The sequence below is a fragment of the Alternaria burnsii genome (genome assembly GCF_013036055.1).
Source record: "Alternaria burnsii strain CBS107.38 chromosome Unknown 752, whole genome shotgun sequence".
NCBI classification, from domain to species: Eukaryota; Fungi; Ascomycota; class Dothideomycetes; order Pleosporales; family Pleosporaceae; genus Alternaria; species Alternaria burnsii.
Window position 1 is genome coordinate 740,184 of NW_024066114.1, and position 17,976 is coordinate 758,159.

The window sequence follows — 17,976 nt, forward strand, 5'->3', positions numbered from 1 at the left end:
GTGCATGTAGGTGTGGAATGTGGTGATCACGATCGAGAGACCTCTTTGCTGGAGAGCTGAAAAGGAGTGTCAGAGGATCGGACCGCTCAAGATGTTGGGCCGTTGACAAAACATCACTTTGATTGATATCGGTGCTCAGCCATTCTACTTTGGGACTAGCTCGTCTTCGGCTTCTTTCTACCGATCGATCCTTAGTATCAAACGCATAACTCCGATCCCGCGTCACGACACTCATCCCACGTCACAGTTGCTGCCACAGACATATATAGTGTCCATAGTAGTCTCGAGTTTACAAAGCCTGGTAGACCGCTGACTCGATCTTGCCCCATAGATTCAATACTTGTCCGTCTGCAAAAGGCAACAGCTGCGTGGCGACGATGCCAGCAACCCCCTTCTCTCGATCGCACCACCACCAGAGATTAGGTAGGCCTGCCCAAAATGCAGTGCTTGCAGATCTTCCGGTTACGCCTGCACCGCTCAACATAAATGTCAACCCCCAACCCTGCGGGCCATTGCCAGGTACGGGATATATCTCCGGTATAGCGTTTGTCAGATCCGGCTTCGCAGCCGGGATGTTTTGACGTGCGAAGTTTGGAAATTGGGTGATCTGATTCTGGAACATGACTTCCACGGTTGACGGGGAGAGAATCTTTGCACCGGTCGTGGGCGACGTGCCGTCATTGAGGAGCATTGCCAGAATTTCTAAGGCATGTCAAACGCTGATCATTGATTACACGAAGAGTGGAAGAGCTGTGCTTACGGGCATATTCTCGGGGCTTTGCAAAGCACCCGGCTCCCCCGCTGTAGAAGAAGCTAGGTGAATGGCTCTCGTCAGGTAACAGAGGGCGTCTCAGCAGGTGGTCCTACCGCGGATAAACAGGTCAGCATACACCCTATGACTGAATGCCAATCGCAATGCTTACCCTCCTTGAGAGCTTTCCATTTCCATCTCGACTGTTCATGTATGCCAAATTTCTCAACATCTCGGCGTGCGGCTTCATGGAAACATTTTTCAGTCCGAGCGGGGCGTAAATCTTTTCCTGGCAGTATTCTTCAAGCGTACGGCCTGTTGCTCTTTCCAACACTTTTCCTGCCCTAATAACACCGCATCAATACTTGTCTTATGCAAATTTCGTCCATTTCACATACCAATCGATACCGAGCCCATACTCCCAACCCTCGCCGGGTTGATGCACGAGCGGCTGCTTGATGTCGAACTCCAGCCCAGAGAATTCGTCCCAACCCGTGGGTCGACTAAAGTCTCTTAGCTTCTCATTGAAGAAGGTGTATCCAAATCCTGCAGTGTGAGACAGCAGCATGCGGAGTGTGATGCCTCGCTTCTTCGGCACGAGAGTTCCATCGGCCTCCAAGACCTGAACCGCTTTCAGTTCTGGACAAAGTGATTCCACCTGCGCCGAGTTATCCAAGCTTAATACACCCCTCTCGACAAGCTGCATCACAGCAACGCCCACTATCATCTTCGTACACGACGCGATCCAAAACACACTGTCGAGGGTCATAGGCTCATGGCTGCCTGTTCCACGTCTTCCGGCTGCATGGGAGAAGAGTTCCTTGCCATCCTTACCGACAACCACAACCACCGCACCCGGGATACCAGCTGTCTGGTCTGTACATGCATCGTCGGCGGCTTGCGAAAGCTTGGACAGTGTCTGAGCGGATAGGTTGCTCATGCTGAAGTCTATCTTCTTAGAAGGTGAGACAAACGACTATCAAGTACAGAAATGCGCAGCAGTTCTACTGTTCGATGTTTTACATTTCCTCGATGGTAAATACACGTCGCAAACACCTACAATCTCAATGTCAGCGTTTGAGGCATTCCACTAATCCATCCTCGCCGGCACCGCAATCTCCGCAAAGACAGGCAAAGTGAGCTGATGTGGAAGAGTCACATTACCTCCCCGCACTTCGCTAAACGCTTTCAAGGTCGATGTTGATATTTTCCAATGCAAAGTGTCGATGATCCGCGCCCCCGCCCGTGCCAAGCTGTCGGTGTCGACTATTGCGGAAGTGGGTGCGGAAGCGCAGCCAGGTGTGTTCGCTGATACGATACATACGACAGAACGTACAGATCCTAGAAACAATAGTCTCGCAATGAGCGAAGCCTATCAGATTGCAAAATAAAGAACATCGCTTTATTCAGAGGCTGAAAAGTCATCTGAGCTGTGTAACGGGCTTACGGATGCCCTTGCGGATGTCGACGGGTCCGCCGGATTAGAAGTCCATTCGCTGTTTTAAGATGGAAAGCGGACACGCAAGCGGAAGAACGGAGCCGGCGGCGACTATGTCTCTGTTCGAAGGGTACAACGTGTACAGGTACACATTCTCTAAATGTGGAGAGCAACAATGAGGATATAAGACATGTGGATTTGCATGGGGAGTAGTATTCACTTTCAAGTCAAACCACTTTTCAGAAACTTGTTTGACCAGATTCCGATTCCGATATGAAGATCAAGACTGAACTCCACGAGTACGCTCAACGCCGTGGTACTACAGGGCCATACGCTGACAATCTCGATGTCGACGCCCTTGTTGTGGGCGGTGGGTTTGGTGGCATCTACTGTTGGTATGAGCTGAAGAAGGCGGGCTTCCACACCGTAATCTATGAAGCAGGCAATGTAGTTCCATTCCCCTTCAACTTCAGGTCTCTACTGACATGCATAGGACCTTGGCGGCACCTGGAGATGGAACTGCTACCCAGGGGCTGGCGTGGACTCTGAGATTCCAGAATATCAGCTCTCTATCCCAGAGACCTACAAGGACTGGGTGTGGCCCAGCAACTATCCCGACTACAAAGACCTGCGTGCATACTTTGATCATTGCGACAAGGTCCTTGGTATCAAGAAGGAGACCGCCTTCAATAGTGTTGTGGTTGACGCCCAGTTCAACACTCGAGAGGGCAAATGGACAATCAAAACCGCTGATGGCCGCACAGCAAAGGCCAAGTACTTTGTGGTTGCAGCAGGCTTCGCTGCTAAGCGCTACATTCCAGATGAATTCGTGGGAATTGACGACTTCCAAGGTATCGTGCACCACTCGTCTTTCTGGCCCGACATGAACATCGACGTTCGCGGAAAAAAGTGTGCTGTCATCGGTACAGGTGCGTCCGGTGTACAAATCACGCAGGCTTGGGGTCCTGTTGCCGGGGAGCTCAAGGTTTTCCAACGCACACCTAACCTAGCCGTTCCTATGCGGAAGAGAAGTCTCACCGCCAAAGAGCAGAACGACACCAAAGTGTTCTACCCCGAACTCTTCCGTTACCGCGAGAGAAACTTTGGGGGATTCTTGTATGGTCTTTACGAGAAGGGCACATTTGAAGACACTGAAGAAGAGCGAGAGAAGTTTTACCAGAAATTATGGGACGAAGGAGGTTTCCGCTTCTGGCTGGCCAACTACAAGGACTACCTCTTTGACATGAAAGCTAACAGAAAGGGTAAGCCATGTTATCTATATCTAACACGTTATATCAGCAACTAACATACACCCAGCATATGACTTTTGGGCTAAGAACGTGCGCACCCGCATTGGCGACCCCAGACTTCGAGATCTCCTCGCTCCACTAGAACCACCTCACCCCTTCGGCGTCAAGCGTCCCTGTCTCGAGCAGACCTACTACGAACAGTTCAACCGTCCGAACGTCGACATTGTTGACATCAAGAACAACCCAATCGTTGGTTTCACCCCCAAAGGCATCAAGCTACAAGACGGCACAGTCCATGAGTTCGATGTCGTCGTTATCGCCACTGGTTTTGACATTACTACTGGTGGCATGACATCTATGGGTCTCAAGAATATCGACGGCGTGACTTTGCAGTCTCAGTGGAAGAAGGCGGCATATACGTACCTCGGTACTACTATCGCTGGATATCCGAATATGTTCCATCTCTATGGTGAGATATATCCTAGTACGAACTGCTTGTGACACAAACACTGACTCCGTACTTGCAATTTTTAGGTCCACATGGCCCGACACTTCTTTCCAACGGTCCGACGAGCGTCGAAGTACAAGGCCGCTGGATCGTGGATGCCATTAAGCAGATCGAGCGACAGGGCTTGAAGTATGTCAATCCGACAGACGACGCGAGTAAGAAGTGGAAGATGCGCATCAATGAGCTGAGTGACAAGAGTCTCTTCCCAACGACGAAGAGTACATACATGGGCGGAAGTATGCCAGGTAAGGCTTTCGAACAGGTCAACTACGCTGGAGGGTTGCCGGCGTATGCGGATGAGATTAGAGCCAAGCTGCCAAACTTCGAGGGCTTTGAAAAGGTGAAGAAGTGATTGGGGGGGCTGTAATGTGATGAGTTGGCTGCGAAAGATGAACGTTTTTCTTTTTGGATCTCGGGATGTATTTCATTGCCTATGAGCAAATGCCTTGTTTCCGAGACCACTTATTCCATATGGATGTGAAACTGAAGAGATGTAAATCAATGAGAATGTACCTGACGTTACAACAGGTCGAGAGAGCGACCAACAGAGTAACGATTTAGACGCAAACAGCAGCATACTCAGGAAGAGGTCTATGGATGTAATGTTTTCTATTTTGTTCTGGCCATGACGCCACCTCGTTAAATTTCTCTGCTTATGTTTGATGTGACGAATTAGAACCTTGAGTTTGGCTGGCGCATGCGCCCCCAAAGGACAAATACCAACGGCCCGAACCGATGATGAAAAGATTAACAAGAAACGAAGGGTATATGCCGCCAAAGCGAGCGGGACTATGAAGATACATGTAAACACCGAGAACTCCAAAAGCAGATAGCTGTAGATCTGGCTTTATGCTGCGCTTATTTTGATGAAGATGACTTGACGTTGTCGTGATCCATAAAGTGGTGTTGGATGAGATGATGAGTGATATAGAGACGTCCATCGGAGTATGCTGGTGATCGTGTGACGTAATGAGTAGCTTGCCATTGGTAAGAACCAGTCGCAGTCGTCACAGCGCGATATTCGGCGCGGCAACCTCCTTGATGTTCGACTTCTCAACATCGCAGAAGGGGGCTTAAGGTTCGGCTTAGCCGGAGGCTCACACATACTCTGGCCAGTAGTTGTATGGCATAATGCTGGGACCCGTCCACTTCTCACCATAAGCGTTCGTGCGCTTGCCAGCGATGAACCCGTCGTGAGCATGTTCGAGGACCGAGATCCACGATGAAGGTTCAGGATGTTTCATCCACTGTAACAAATTGTTAGCGTGACTTCTTTCTACTTTTGTAGAGTACTAGCTTGCGATCTCTAGACACGAGCCGTTGCCAAGCTAACTGCTGCAGGGACAGACGAGCTAGAAGCGCCAAAGCGGGGTTGAGGTGGCAACCACATATGTGAGAGAGCAATAAAGTGATGAATTTCGGAGTGAGCTTACCTGGTTGTGGATGTGGTAGGTCCAGGCACCCCGGAAGAAGTTCTCCAATGTACGGTTGTTGGGTGGGAATTTGTCTTCAGCCAAAACGTAATCAGTGATCACACCGGCCTTGCGAAGCTCAGCCTCCTCGTCAAGCGTGGCTTGGAACGAATCGGGATGTTCCTTGTCGCCGTGATTGGACGTAGGTAAAGCAGCAGAAGCGGGCACATTTTCCTCCCCGCGTTTGGCCAATGCATCGCCAGTCGTCCTAAGCTCTTTGCGTTGCGCGTCCTTGAGGTCGATGCGATCTAGTTGGGGTCCATCGTAGCTCTCCCATTCATCCTTGACGCCGCCAATTTTGCCCTTGAAGACTGCGCTGTAATCGCGGATGCATGGTACTGTGCATCGTCCCTCACGGTCCCAGTTGAACTCGGTCCAGATAGGGTCGAAGGCAGCAGTCTCAAACATCTTGAACTCTTGATCGCGTCCGTCCTTCCAAGCCATACGACCAAGCACGCGTGGATGGAAGTTGACACCCATTCTGATGCCGCCGTAGAGCAAGTATGACGAGAGGGAGGAGTTCGCAGACAGTGACATGATGGCTGTGTTGTAGTCGCCAGGGTGGGGGTGTGCAGCCCATCGCTCTGCCCAAGAGTGCTCCTTTGGTAGTAGAAGCGGTCGCATGTCTCGGAGCATGAGTACATCCATGTCAAAGTAGGCGCCTCCATAGATGTGCAACACGATGAAACGAACGGCATCGGAAACTGCGACTGGAAGGAAGGTCATCTGCTTCTGAGTGAGAACGAGCCACTGTTGACCAGTCTTGTCTTCGATGATGTTTTCGGCCACATCCTTCTCTCCCTTGGCGTTTACCGCTCCAGGTTTGCTGTAGTAGTCGAAGCCGTTCTTGTCCTCCTTGTCAGTAGCCAATGGAATGCGGCTGGGGAACTTCCAACCCTTGACAACAATGTCACCTCTGTCGACCAGAGGAATGAATCGAGCGAATAGGGCGTCCTTGTTGAGCATGTTTTCAACCGCGTTGGGGTTGTGATCGGTGTCGAGCCATAACCAAAGACGAGAGCAGGCCAGATTCTGGGTGTAGAGGTAGCTCTTGATGAATGCCTCGACTCTCCACGTAGCAGGTCCGGTCCAGTAGGTGTGAAACGGGATGATTGGACCGGGGCAGGTGCCGATGTTGGAACCGTTGGCAGCAATGGCGTCTTTTACAGGTGTATAGTTCTCGAGAGTCTTGCCATGTCCGTCGGCGTCGATGAAGTCGGCCTTGCGGGGGTCTGAAGCACTGGCTCGGTCGGCGGGCTCTGGGAGGCTGTAGTAGCGGTCCTCGCCCTCGGCGAAGAACTTCAGACAGTCAAACGGCCTCCTCATCTTCTCAATCCCAGCATAAGTACCCCGGCACTCTTCAATCAGCATGTCAATGTCAGCCTCGGTATCGACATGGGGGCGGGGACCCAAGTAATCGTCCTTGTTCTTTACAGCGGTGATAGGGCGGTTGAAGACATTGGCGTGAGGGTTGATGGTAACAGTCTTGGTGGTGCCCGCAAACTTGACTTTGACTCCCGCCTTGGTCGTCTCGATCAATTCAGTAGGTCCAGCTTTGTCCAAGAAGGCAGGGATGCCAATCTTGCCCTTTGCGGCTACAGAAGGGTCGTTTATGAAGGTGATGACACCGTAGATGGCTGCGTAGAGCAATGCTGCCAGTACCAGGTTCTTGCACAGTGTGAGAACTGCGCGAAGCTTGGATACTTCGGCCATATCGATAAGCTAACGGGCAACGACCCGAAGCAGAATTCCCAGGTATTACTCGACAACCGCCAGTTTCTTGTATGCGTGTCCGCCTTGTAGAGGTTTGAGGTGTGCCGTGGATGCGTTGTATGAAAAAGCACGTGTCAGACTGGCGGTCGGGGCTCGTCGCGACAAGCGTTTCGGGGGGTTGCTATGTTGGAACCACGAGTTTGTTGTCGCACAACCCAATCTTCGCAAAAGGCTATATTAAGAGGAATTATCGGGCGAGGTGTGCAGGCGCATGCATTAGGTGGTACCGAGTGTGGTGCTGCGCGGCTGTGTGAGGCTGTGGAGCGGATCGTAGGCGCAGATTGGCGGGATGGGATAGGTTGAGGGAGAGTCTGTCGGGACTGGAGCACCACAGGAGAATCGCACACAGCGCAGCACAGCGGTCAAGGACAGACAAGAATGAAAGACAAGTCGGCACCAGGGAGCGGAGGCGGCGTAGAAATGGAATCAGGCTTGCGGGTTGTGGACTGCACCAGACCAGCTCCAGTTCGGGGTTGAAAGCAGCTAAACTAATTTCCCTGCAGGCCGCGCCACATGCTGACCCGCGCACCACTTCCCCCCTGAGCACTACCGGACATTCGTCGATGGTTGACAGCTCTACTAACGTCTTTTGTTCTTTTCGCATTCGCTGGCACGTACTCGTATTTCGCGCACGCAAATTTCGAATTGCATGAGGTCGGAGCTCGTCGTCGATGCGCTTGGTTTGCGACCGTCACCCCTTCCCCTAGGGCGGCTACTGCCTACCGCCTACCGACTACCCGACTACCGCGTCCGATTAGGCAAGCGACGTCCCCAGGCGAACTGAGGTCTCTTCTCCCTCTTGCTTGCCTTGCCCGCCTTGCGCCTTGTGACTACACTGTGCCCACCATCGCTTGCATGCTCCACGTTGATGCTGCGATACTCCTGTCTAAAGGCTTCCACTGCCCTATCGTCACCCCAACTGTCGCGTCTTGCCTTTCGCACTGCTTCGCGCGCTCTTCTCACACGCCCTTACTCGGCCGTCACCGCTCCACCACCATGTGAACGGGTCGAGATCCCGTCTCGGTCAAACGGCTCCTTTACGGTTGAGTAAGTATGCCTCTCGTCTATTTCTTCACATGACGTTGTTGGTCGCCCCTTGCGCTCTCGTCGTTGCATTCGCCCGGGTAAACAGCCCGCGATGCTGCGCGATGACCTCACGGTGCTCGACTCCTCCATGATTCAACACCATGCCCCACCCTAAGCGAGTATCTTGAGATCGTGACTTCTGGGCGTCATCTTGGCTTGTCGTGTACATACTAACAGACCTCCTACAGCGTGTTTCGTGCGCCAAAACCTTCGGCCCCGATCCTACTCTACCTTCCTCCAGGGCCAGTGGTAAAGAAAAGCCCGAAAGATGAGGAGCGCGTGATAGCAACGCTACAAGACTCAAGTGCTGCGACCGTTGTCCGCATCAATTACCGTGCATCGTCCTTGCACCAGTATCCTACTCCTTGTCATGATGTCTTGCTCGGTTATGACTGGGTCTGCGAGCATTTGCTTATCGATGAATTCTCGCGACCCTATCTAGCTCGTCTTGGTGTATGCGGAGAACTCGTAGGCGGCTCCTTGGCAACGATGCTGGCCCTGACAGAGTGCCGTCTTGGAGAGAGTCGGATTGGTGCCGCAGCTGTCAATAACCCAATCGTAGATTGGGTATTCCCAGACGAGCTTGCAGTCATTCGACCCGAAGATCTCCCAGAGCCTCAGTATGGCGATGAAACACAACTTCCTGCCGACGAAGACCTGGCTGGTTCGTTAGCAATTCGTGAAGCTGTAGACAATCTGCAAACTGAATGCAAGCGACCCAAGAAGCGTTCCCCAAAAACACCACCTCCGACGTCTTGGCAGGCTAACAGAGACAACACAATCATACCTACTTGGACTTTGTCGGAGCAGCGTGACGTCCTCTTCAAGAAGCCACAAGACTATTTCGATCGATTTGCCTCACCCATCCACTTCTTTCGTTCTCCGCATGCCCAACTAACCTTTCCACCACAAGACGACATCTTCGCGTCACTGCAACCCGATATACAGCCCCTCGACCCCGAGATTCAGATGGCACTCAACCATTATGCTACTTTTGAAGAAGCAGTTAAAGCCCCGCCAGCAATACCCACGTTGAGCAGATGTCGTGCTTACGCTCGAAACTACCCCCCAGGTGGTACCATGCCACTAAGCTTACCAGTGTGGAATATCACTACTGGTCTGCAGAGTCCGCTATCCGATACTACACACGAGCTGGCGAGGATGCTACAACGCAGCATTGCGCGTCAAATTCTGAAATCGCATTCTGGCCGGTCGAGATGGCTTGATGCGGCAGAGAAGAGGCAATACGAAGATATCGCCAAGGGGCGAGTAGAAGTTGACTCGCACGAAGGCGTAGGTCTTTGGACTCAACCAGGCGCGGATGTAGAACAGAACCCACCATTACAACAGATAGGAATTTGGATGAAACAACGCTTGGAGCCAGGCTTTGTCTGAACAATGAAAGATTGTTGAATCTTGTCAAACTCCACACCAGGTTACCTTTCAATCTTCAATGCTTGAAAAAAAACTGGATTTGCATGCTCATTGTCATTCTGCATGTATGGACAATACGCGACTACAGCGTTTCCCAAACAAACGAACAAAGCCATACAACATGCCGGACCTGGGGCAAAAGAACCTATGTCCCAATGACGAACAGGTCAGATTGTTAGCATACAAAGCCTACACAACCGACATGAACACTTCGATACAGCACTAACGCTTACTGGAAGGCTTAACTAGCTGGACGCTGCATACATGCTGTTCTACATGGTAGGTATCTTATGTCTAACACAGCGACGATGGCCACAACTTCAACAATCACAGCAATCGTCACAAGAGCAACAACATCCGTGATGATCGGACAAAATCGCACGCTCTGCCAGCGATCCGCCGTGACCCCCTATAGCTTCACTAAACCCAGCACATTCCCACTTCTTATCCTGTCCGTCTCTATTCTTATAGTTGACCATTTTACCCACCGCCGCCGCCTGAAGATCTCAGCGACACAGCAAGAAGAGCGAGAACTAGCAGAAGCATGGCAAGAGCCCTGGTTAACAAAAGACTGGTCCACATTATATGGACTCATCGCTCTAGCTCATGAGAATGAGATCGAACCCCAGCATACACCTTTCCGCACTGAGTATATCTCCACGATACAGGCGAGGTATAAGAGACCGCAGCGGTGGGCACTTAAGCTACTACTAGAGCGAGGCGTAATCCCGCTCCGCATCGATGATGGTGGAGTCGCAACCACCTGCACGCGAACCTGGGGCCTAACTTCTACGTTCCCTTACATAATCATCCCGTTATACCAGCAAACAAAAAGCAGAGCATATTTTGAGTTCCTCATTCCACATCCCGAACGAGCGGAAGTGACGCGACTCATCAACATCCTCGGACAAAACAGAATGGGCTATGGCATCTCAACACAAATCTACAATTCTGTCATTCAGAGATCCCAGATTTCAACCAGCAGCAATGAGCGGAAGCGACCCAAATCTGGACCAGGCTTCCCTCTTTCTATTGGAGCACAGTCCACGTGTGAGGTTCTACTTCCTTTTTTGCCAGATGGTCGTATATCACAAGCACGAGGCACACATGTTGATAGCCTGAATATTCATTTCAAACCGGGGCCAGAGACAGAAGGCAGGCAAGACAATCGGCCACAATCAAACGGACCCATTGCAAGGGTGCCGTTGTTGTGTTACAGCAGCTGCGCGATCGTGAGGCTTGAAGCACCTCATTGGGGGTATGTTGAACTGGACAATACTGTGTTGGGAGCTGTAGAGGAGAGTGGGATAGAAGATAGATGGGTGAGGGCTGTGTGTGAAGATCGTGCTATGAAAGAGTTGGAGAGATTTGGGCTGGGAATTTGAGTCGACGATACTGACATCAAGAGAGGCTTCTCGATTCACATAAGTGTGCAAGTAGAAAGTATGGAGAACATGAATAATTACAGATATATTCGTCTGCACATCATTATCGGTTGTTGAAGACGGCGCAAAGCAGGTGTTACGCCGGTAATATTTGAGATTATGTCCAGGCGTAAATGCCTACCAACGATGAAGAAGCTCAAAGAACGATCCTGTCACCAGTCTTTTTGTAGACGGTCAATCGAGCTGTTCCATTACGAAGCGAGCAACCCAGAACTTGCTGGTCATTTCCCCAAAGCAAACCTTTAGCTCGGGAAAGAGCCCAATCTAGCCATCTACAAATCAATCAAAGGCTCATCGGCAACCTTCTGCTGTTGAGCGGGCAACTGATTCTGCGGTGCAGATGGGAAACTCTCAGGTCCATACCCACCTGTCGCATAAGGCGCTGCTTGCCACGCCGAAGATTGTGGAGCCTGCTGAGGCGCTTGTTGCTGCTGTTGCCAGTACTGTTGTGGTGGCGGCGCTGACTGCTGTGGAGCCTGCTGTTGCTGTTGTTGCTGTGGCGGTGCTTGTTGCGGCGCCTGCTGGGAAGCTTGTGGCTGGTCTTGTCTGGGGTATGGTGGGTTCTGCCACGCAGTCGTAGGTTGTGCGGGTGGTGAAATGGGCGTTTGCTGCGGTGGAGCACGAGCATATGCTTGCGGAGAAGGAGGTTGCTGTTGCTGCGAAGGTTGAGAGCCGTAGCTTTGAGTACGTTGCATGGGAGGTTGAGAGGGTTGCGCAGCAGCGCTGTCACCATAGTAGAAGCTTGCGCTTTCCGCATCGGAAGGTGGTGCTTGTGGTGGATATGCAGAAGACTGTTGTGGGGTATATTGCTGATTCGAAACTTGGCGCTGTAGTTGTGGCGAGGCTGGATTTGGATACGAAGTATTCGGTGGCGGTTGTGCAAGGTTAGGGTATGGTTGCGATGGTTGTTGATATTGATCCTGAGGCGGAGCATACGACTGTGGACGCTTGTCGAAACTGGGGTATGGAGCTTGGTAGCCGCCACCGTATTGCGATTGGGGTTGTCCGTAAGCACTTGAAGGGGCCGCGTTTCCTGAGTAGTAGTTCTCCCCAGACCCATCTGGCGCTCCTGACTGCTGTATGCTGGGGTATAAGTTGGACGCCGGCCGTTGTGTGGAAGCAGGCAGACCATACATGGCGTTAGCCTGGTTGTATGTGCTCGACAGTCTTTCCTCGAGCATGCGATCGTAGTACCTGACAACTGTAGATAGCTTGGCGTGTAGGTCAAGTAGTGTGTCTGTTCTTGTTAGCGATGTTCAGGCTACCAGGAGGACTTACGTACCATGCTTGCTCATAGTCTCGCCATAGGTGCGCGCAAGTTTCGGCCTCAGTTTCCCAATGCTCTCGTACAGCTCCTGTATTTGTGGCTCCCTGAGAATAGTGCCAGGGGCCTGGTGTTGTAACCGGTCCACCAGTGTAGAAAACAGATTGATGTTCTCCGCTTCGACCGGAGTGAGCTCATAGTCGTTTTTGGGCGCAACAAAAGGTGCTGATCCGCTTGCGTTGGAAGCCTGTTCCCGGAAGGTCGTGGAGTATTTCTTCTTCTGTTCCTCCATGTCCGCCAAAGAAGCTGCAATAGCGGCAGCCAAGTCGGCATCTTCCTCCTCTTCGGGCTGCTTTTTCGTTGTTCCATTGGTCGGCTTGGACTGCTGCAATTGCGCCTGGGACACAAAGCCAGAAGAACTGTTGCCCTTGGCTTCGTCCAAACTCATCTCCAGCGCTCGCTTCAAGTCTGCATCGAAGCTGTCCTCGACGCGCGCATTGCGCGGCTCCATTGAACCCTGATACAGTGTCCGTTGTGGTCTGGGCGTATCGAAGACCCTTGAAAGCGGTGTTCCTCTCGATCTCTCGGTAAGCTTCGCATGACAACCATCGTCGACACGCACAGGGTCCATGATGCCAAGATGGGGTAACGGGATGCTTTTGCTCGAACACGCACCACAGAAGACGTTTCCGCAATTGCGACAGTGGTGCTTTCGGTTGGTGAAGGTGAAGGGCGTGCGGCATCGCATGCAAACGTCGGAGTCGGTCCACTCTGGGGGCTGTACAAGTGTCAGTCGCTGAAGGTGCCTGAGACGCGTGGAGGGCACTTACCGCACTACTATCTAGCATGCTGCTGGAGATGTTCTCCTTGGGAGGAAAGTGGTAACCTTCCCGCTGCAGGCTGTGGTAGACCTCGTTGATGTAGCTCAGGTTGTGGCGCCCTTCAGCAGCAGTCGCCCATGATTGTATAAGCTCGAGCATCTTGTTCTTGACATCGTTATTGGGCGCGACGGTCGGAGGTGCCTTCAACAGGGACGTCAGGTTGTCGAGGAACTCTCGTGAGGCTATCTCTTGGATGAAGTGGGCGCCGCCGTTCTTAACGCACGTGTCGGTAAGCTATAGCGGATCAGCAGAAATCCGTGATGTTTTCAAAGATGCAGTCGTACATTCAGAGTGGCGAGTTGGACGTTGGGGTTCTTGTTCCCTATCCTCTTCTTCAATGCGCGCATGGCATCTCTAGGCTGCACTGTCTTGGATCGAATAACGTCGGATATCTCGAGATTGAGGGGCATGTCCTCTCTGGTGCATATCAGCATGTATATCGAAGCCGTTCACATCTTGAGAAAGCTCGTACAAGCTCGATGATGTGGCGCGCTCGATCTGCTCGTCGAGCGCGCTCGTGGTGGAGGACCCGAACCAGCCCGCCATGGTGTTGAGGCACGCCCAGTTGGGGGACGATTTGTAGAATGTCAAAGGTGCAGAAGTGTATTCGGATGCTGACTTGTGCCTTGGAATAGCGCAGCGATTCGGGTGAGATATGGCGCGCAGTGATAGTAGTAGTGAAGGTTAGGTAGCAAGCTGTCCGAGGTCAGGGTCTTGGCGATGACGCCGGACGGCGGCCATGAGCCGCATCGACCGACACATGCTACAACCCTGCCTACAGCGGGAGAGCCATACACGCCCGACACTTTCACTCCAGGCACCCAACTCCTTGCGGAACTTGCTATCGTAACCGCTTTAGAATCACTGCCCGACTACAAAACGCTGTGCCCAATCACCTGACACCCGATTCGCCCCGCATCCCCGATCAACACTGCCTCTGTACGCACACGTATTCAATTACCGCCACGACCATATCCTGGTGCGCCTTGCTTGGAACCTCTCGAACATGCACGCCTGCCCACCGTCTAAAGTGCGTTTATGAGTGCGGCTGCTCCTCGGCCGCCCTCAGGACCTCTGCCCGCCAACATCACGATGAACGGCTACACCAATGGCTCCCATGGCGCCGGCGCAGACGGATGGAGGAGCGGCGATGGCGCTGGTGACTCCAGAGGCGCTGTAGGCCCATTCCCGCCCATCGCCGAAATCATAGCCTCTGCAACGGATACGGCCGAGTCGCTGAGACACCACTCGGTACACATCCAAGACACGCCCCGTATGCGACGGCCGCTGACAAGACATAGATCAAACTCCTTCTGGATAGGGCCAGAGGACATTTCAACTCGGCCAAGACGATGCTCAACAACCGCTCACCCGCTGGCGCTTACTGGGAATACATCGTCGCATACCAAATCGTCGCCGAACTGATACCTACGCACCGTGACTACTACGACAAGATCAACGGTAGTCGCAGCCAGATCCACCGCGACTTCAACGACCTCATGAAGGAGATCAAGGCGAGCGAAGAGCGATTTGTGCGCATCAAGGACATCATTAAGAACGATAACAAGAGAAACGGCGCCCACCACAGGACTTCCTCTGTACCACCCGCTACGACACCAAGCAACCGAAATGGGATGATTGCATTGCGGAAAGACGACGAACTGATGCTTCCCGAGGTTCCTACGGAACTTCCGAATGGCCGAGCTTCACCTGCGGCTTCTCTGGATTCTGCAAGAAGAAAGCCGGTCGTGCAACCGAAGCCACAATCGCTGCATGGCCGGGCTGTGCACCAGAGTTTGTCGTCAGTGAACGGTGTCAATGATCTCGCCCAACGATTTGCAAACTTGAGAGGCTCTGGCCCGACAGTTGACACATCGTCCGCCCGCTCCAGCCAGGACTTTTCTGTCAAAATGCCGTCACCTGCAGACTACAATTCCACAAATCGAATCATGGGTCCCCGGGGTATGCCTCCACCACCTCTCTCGATGCCCCCACCGCCACCAAAATTACCTTTAGACACACAATTTGCAGCTTCCCTACCAAAGGAGCCTAGTCCTACCTATAGTCCAGCGCGGAACATATCAGGCCCCTCAAGCATCAACGCACCTCGGAGTACGCCTAGAAGTTTGAATGGGACCGGAGGACGTACAAACTCACTTGCTTCATCCAGCGCATCGAGCTATGCGCCTAACGTCAACGGTGCACCGAACTCGTATTTTCCGGCTCAGCAAAGTCTTCGCGATGCCAACGGTAGAACAAGATCTGTCAGTAAGACGGTGGAACTTGAGATCGACGCCAGCATGCTTTACGACTACTACCGTATGTACAATGTACTCACCATCGACGTGCGGGACAGGACAGACTACGACGCTGGACATGTTTTTGTGCGCAACATTATGTGCATAGAGCCACTAACACTGCGCGATGGCGACTCGGCCGAACAGCTTCAAGATCGTCTGATCATATCACCAGACGACGAACAGGACATGTTCGATAGGCGAGCCGACTTTGACGTGGTCGTGTATTATGACGAGTCAACTAAGAACATTGACTTCATGCATAGACACAATCGATCAGATAGCGAAGTTGCTTTGAAGCGGTTATTCGACACCTTGCACGAGTTTAACGCCGACAAACCACTCAAGCGTCCCCCAGTCCTCCTAAAAGGCGGACTTGATGCTTGGGTAGATCTGGTGGGCCCACAAGCTTTGAAGATGTCCTCTACCGCTGCAGCAATGGCGGCTGGTCCAACCAGAACTCGGGCTATCCGACGATCACCCGCCGCTAGCCACATTGCGAGAAACAATACGCAGAGAAGATCAAGACGCGAATATGTTCCCATGGATCAGGAAGAACAACAACAATGGCTGGAGGAAGCTCGAAAAGGACGTGCTGCTGTTCAAGTACCTCCAGCAGAAGGCGAGGAAGAAGAGGAGCCTACGTCGCCATTCTATCGCTCGACAGAAGAGTTTCTGCGTCGATATCCCGATGTCGAAGCTGAACAGTCGTCTATGATGTACCCTTCCAAATTCCAATCGACCAACCAATACGTCGCGCCTGCTATACCTGTTGCACCCTCGCGGCCACCGCCGTCTGTGCCTCGGGTCAGCTATAGTGGCGTGCACGAGCGACAGCAACAGACTCGCGATGTTGTCTACAATGGGCAGCCTCAATTTAGTAACTTGAGACTGCACCGGACTGGATTACTGAACTTTGGCGTCACATGCTACATGAACTCTGTAGTGCAGTGCCTTAGTGGGCATCTATTACTTTCGGACCTGTTTCTCACCGGACGGTATCAGCGAGATCTGCAGCGAGACAATTGGAAAGGAACCAAGGGTATCCTACCAGAGGCGTACGCGACCCTGTTGTCAAATCTGTACAAAGGCGATGTCGGATCCGTCCGCCCCAGCACGTTCAGAGTAAGTTTCTAAGAATAGAGGCAGAAAATAAGCATGACTAATGTTGAGTAGCGTATATGTGGTCATTTCAATTCGCAATGGGGAATCGACGAGCAGCAAGACGCCAAAGAGTTTCTCGAATTTGTTCTAGATTACATGCACGAGGATTTGAATTTAACGTGGAACAAACCACCACTTAAACCGCTCTCGGATGCGGAAGAGTTGACGCGAGAGAGATTTCCCCGTCAGTACTCAGCCATGATTGAGTGGCGAAGGTACCAACATAGGGACATGTCTGTCATTGGCGGTCTATTCGCCGGTCAACACGCTTCACAACTAACATGCCAGACATGCGGCGTGACGAGCACAACATATGAAGCCTTTTGGAGCATCAGCGTAGAAATTCCCCGCGACGGTGAATGCGATTTACGCCAATGCTTAAACTCGTATTGTGCGCCGGAGCGACTAGCAGGAGATGAGCTATGGCGTTGCCCTCGCTGCAAGAAAGATCGCGAGGCTGTGAAGAAGATCACTATCACTCGCGCGCCAGACACGCTCGTCATTCACTTTAAACGCTTCAGTGCTTCTCGCACTGAGAGTGCCCGGAAGGTCCGGACGCCTGTTAATTTCCCCCTCCAACGTTTAGACATGGGACCCTATGTCGAACCACCCATGAGCCCCGAACAAGAGCGCTACGTGTCAGAGAAAGCTCGGGATGGACCTGTGCAGCTTGCGGGTGTCAAGAGTGACCCCACTATGAACGGACCTTATGTGTATAATGCCTACGCTGTAATCTGGCATATTGGCGCTACGCTTGGAAGCGGACATTACATCGCGTTCGTCAAGGATAAATCGAGAGGGTGCTGGAGGTCGTTCAACGACGACAAGATTACAGATTTCGATCCGGGGAATCTCCCGCCTCACAATCGTTTGCAGAACGAGAAGGCTTACATTGTTTTCTACGAGCGTGAAAGGGTCGCCGGCGGCGCGTTCTAGGAGGACATGGTCCTTGACATGTCCGAGATTCTGAGTGGAAATGCGCGTTTGAGTTTCGAGTAGCGACAGGTCATTTGGGTTCGCGGTGGTCTCTCTGTTCATACTTTGTTGAGGCTTACGACATTACATGCTCTGGGAAAGAGCATTGCATACCTGGCGTTGGGATATATACCACTTGAATATCATTCCTGAACACATCTCATTTGCGTCATACATTGAAACTCGGCCCGGTTAGATGCGGTTCATCAGATTTATTATTCGGATGAGTCAACCCAAA

General features: G+C 52.2%; 6 protein-coding genes across 6 annotated transcripts; 3 read left to right on the forward strand and 3 right to left on the reverse strand.

Annotated features, from left to right (window-relative positions):
• Positions 1-289: 289 nt before the first annotated feature.
• Positions 290-1,691, reverse strand: GT037_006336 (uncharacterized protein; the record flags this gene model as incomplete). The annotated part of the gene is made up of 4 exons (XM_038931383.1): positions 290-702; positions 761-863; positions 924-1,095; positions 1,150-1,691. 4 exons carry the CDS (start codon positions 1,689-1,691, stop codon positions 290-292), a joined length of 1,230 nt encoding a protein of 409 aa, XP_038785880.1.
• Positions 1,692-2,462: 771 nt separating this feature from the next.
• GT037_006337 (cyclohexanone monooxygenase) lies at positions 2,463-4,299 on the forward strand (the record flags this gene model as incomplete). Its single annotated transcript, XM_038931384.1, has 4 exons — positions 2,463-2,636; positions 2,683-3,451; positions 3,507-3,908; positions 3,974-4,299. 4 exons carry the CDS (start codon positions 2,463-2,465, stop codon positions 4,297-4,299), a joined length of 1,671 nt encoding a protein of 556 aa, XP_038785881.1.
• A 745-nt stretch (positions 4,300-5,044) lies between these two features.
• On the reverse strand, positions 5,045-7,132 carry GT037_006338 (snorna binding protein; the record flags this gene model as incomplete). Its single annotated transcript, XM_038931385.1, has 2 exons — positions 5,045-5,194; positions 5,381-7,132. The coding sequence occupies 2 exons, from the start codon at positions 7,130-7,132 to the stop codon at positions 5,045-5,047; spliced, it is 1,902 nt and encodes a 633-aa protein (XP_038785882.1).
• A 1,335-nt stretch (positions 7,133-8,467) lies between these two features.
• Positions 8,468-10,075, forward strand: GT037_006339 (uncharacterized protein; the record flags this gene model as incomplete). Its single annotated transcript, XM_038931386.1, has 2 exons — positions 8,468-9,571; positions 10,046-10,075. Coding segments are annotated over 2 exons (1,134 nt in total), but the record flags the coding sequence as incomplete, so codon positions are not given.
• A 1,354-nt stretch (positions 10,076-11,429) lies between these two features.
• Positions 11,430-13,848, reverse strand: GT037_006340 (vacuolar protein sorting-associated protein 27; the record flags this gene model as incomplete). Its single annotated transcript, XM_038931387.1, has 5 exons — positions 11,430-12,394; positions 12,440-13,199; positions 13,252-13,536; positions 13,587-13,719; positions 13,775-13,848. The coding sequence occupies 5 exons, from the start codon at positions 13,846-13,848 to the stop codon at positions 11,430-11,432; spliced, it is 2,217 nt and encodes a 738-aa protein (XP_038785884.1).
• Positions 13,849-14,340: 492 nt separating this feature from the next.
• Positions 14,341-17,699, forward strand: GT037_006341 (ubiquitin carboxyl-terminal hydrolase 2; the record flags this gene model as incomplete). The annotated part of the gene is made up of 3 exons (XM_038931388.1): positions 14,341-14,553; positions 14,604-16,724; positions 16,776-17,699. 3 exons carry the CDS (start codon positions 14,341-14,343, stop codon positions 17,697-17,699), a joined length of 3,258 nt encoding a protein of 1,085 aa, XP_038785885.1.
• Positions 17,700-17,976: the final 277 nt, after the last annotated feature.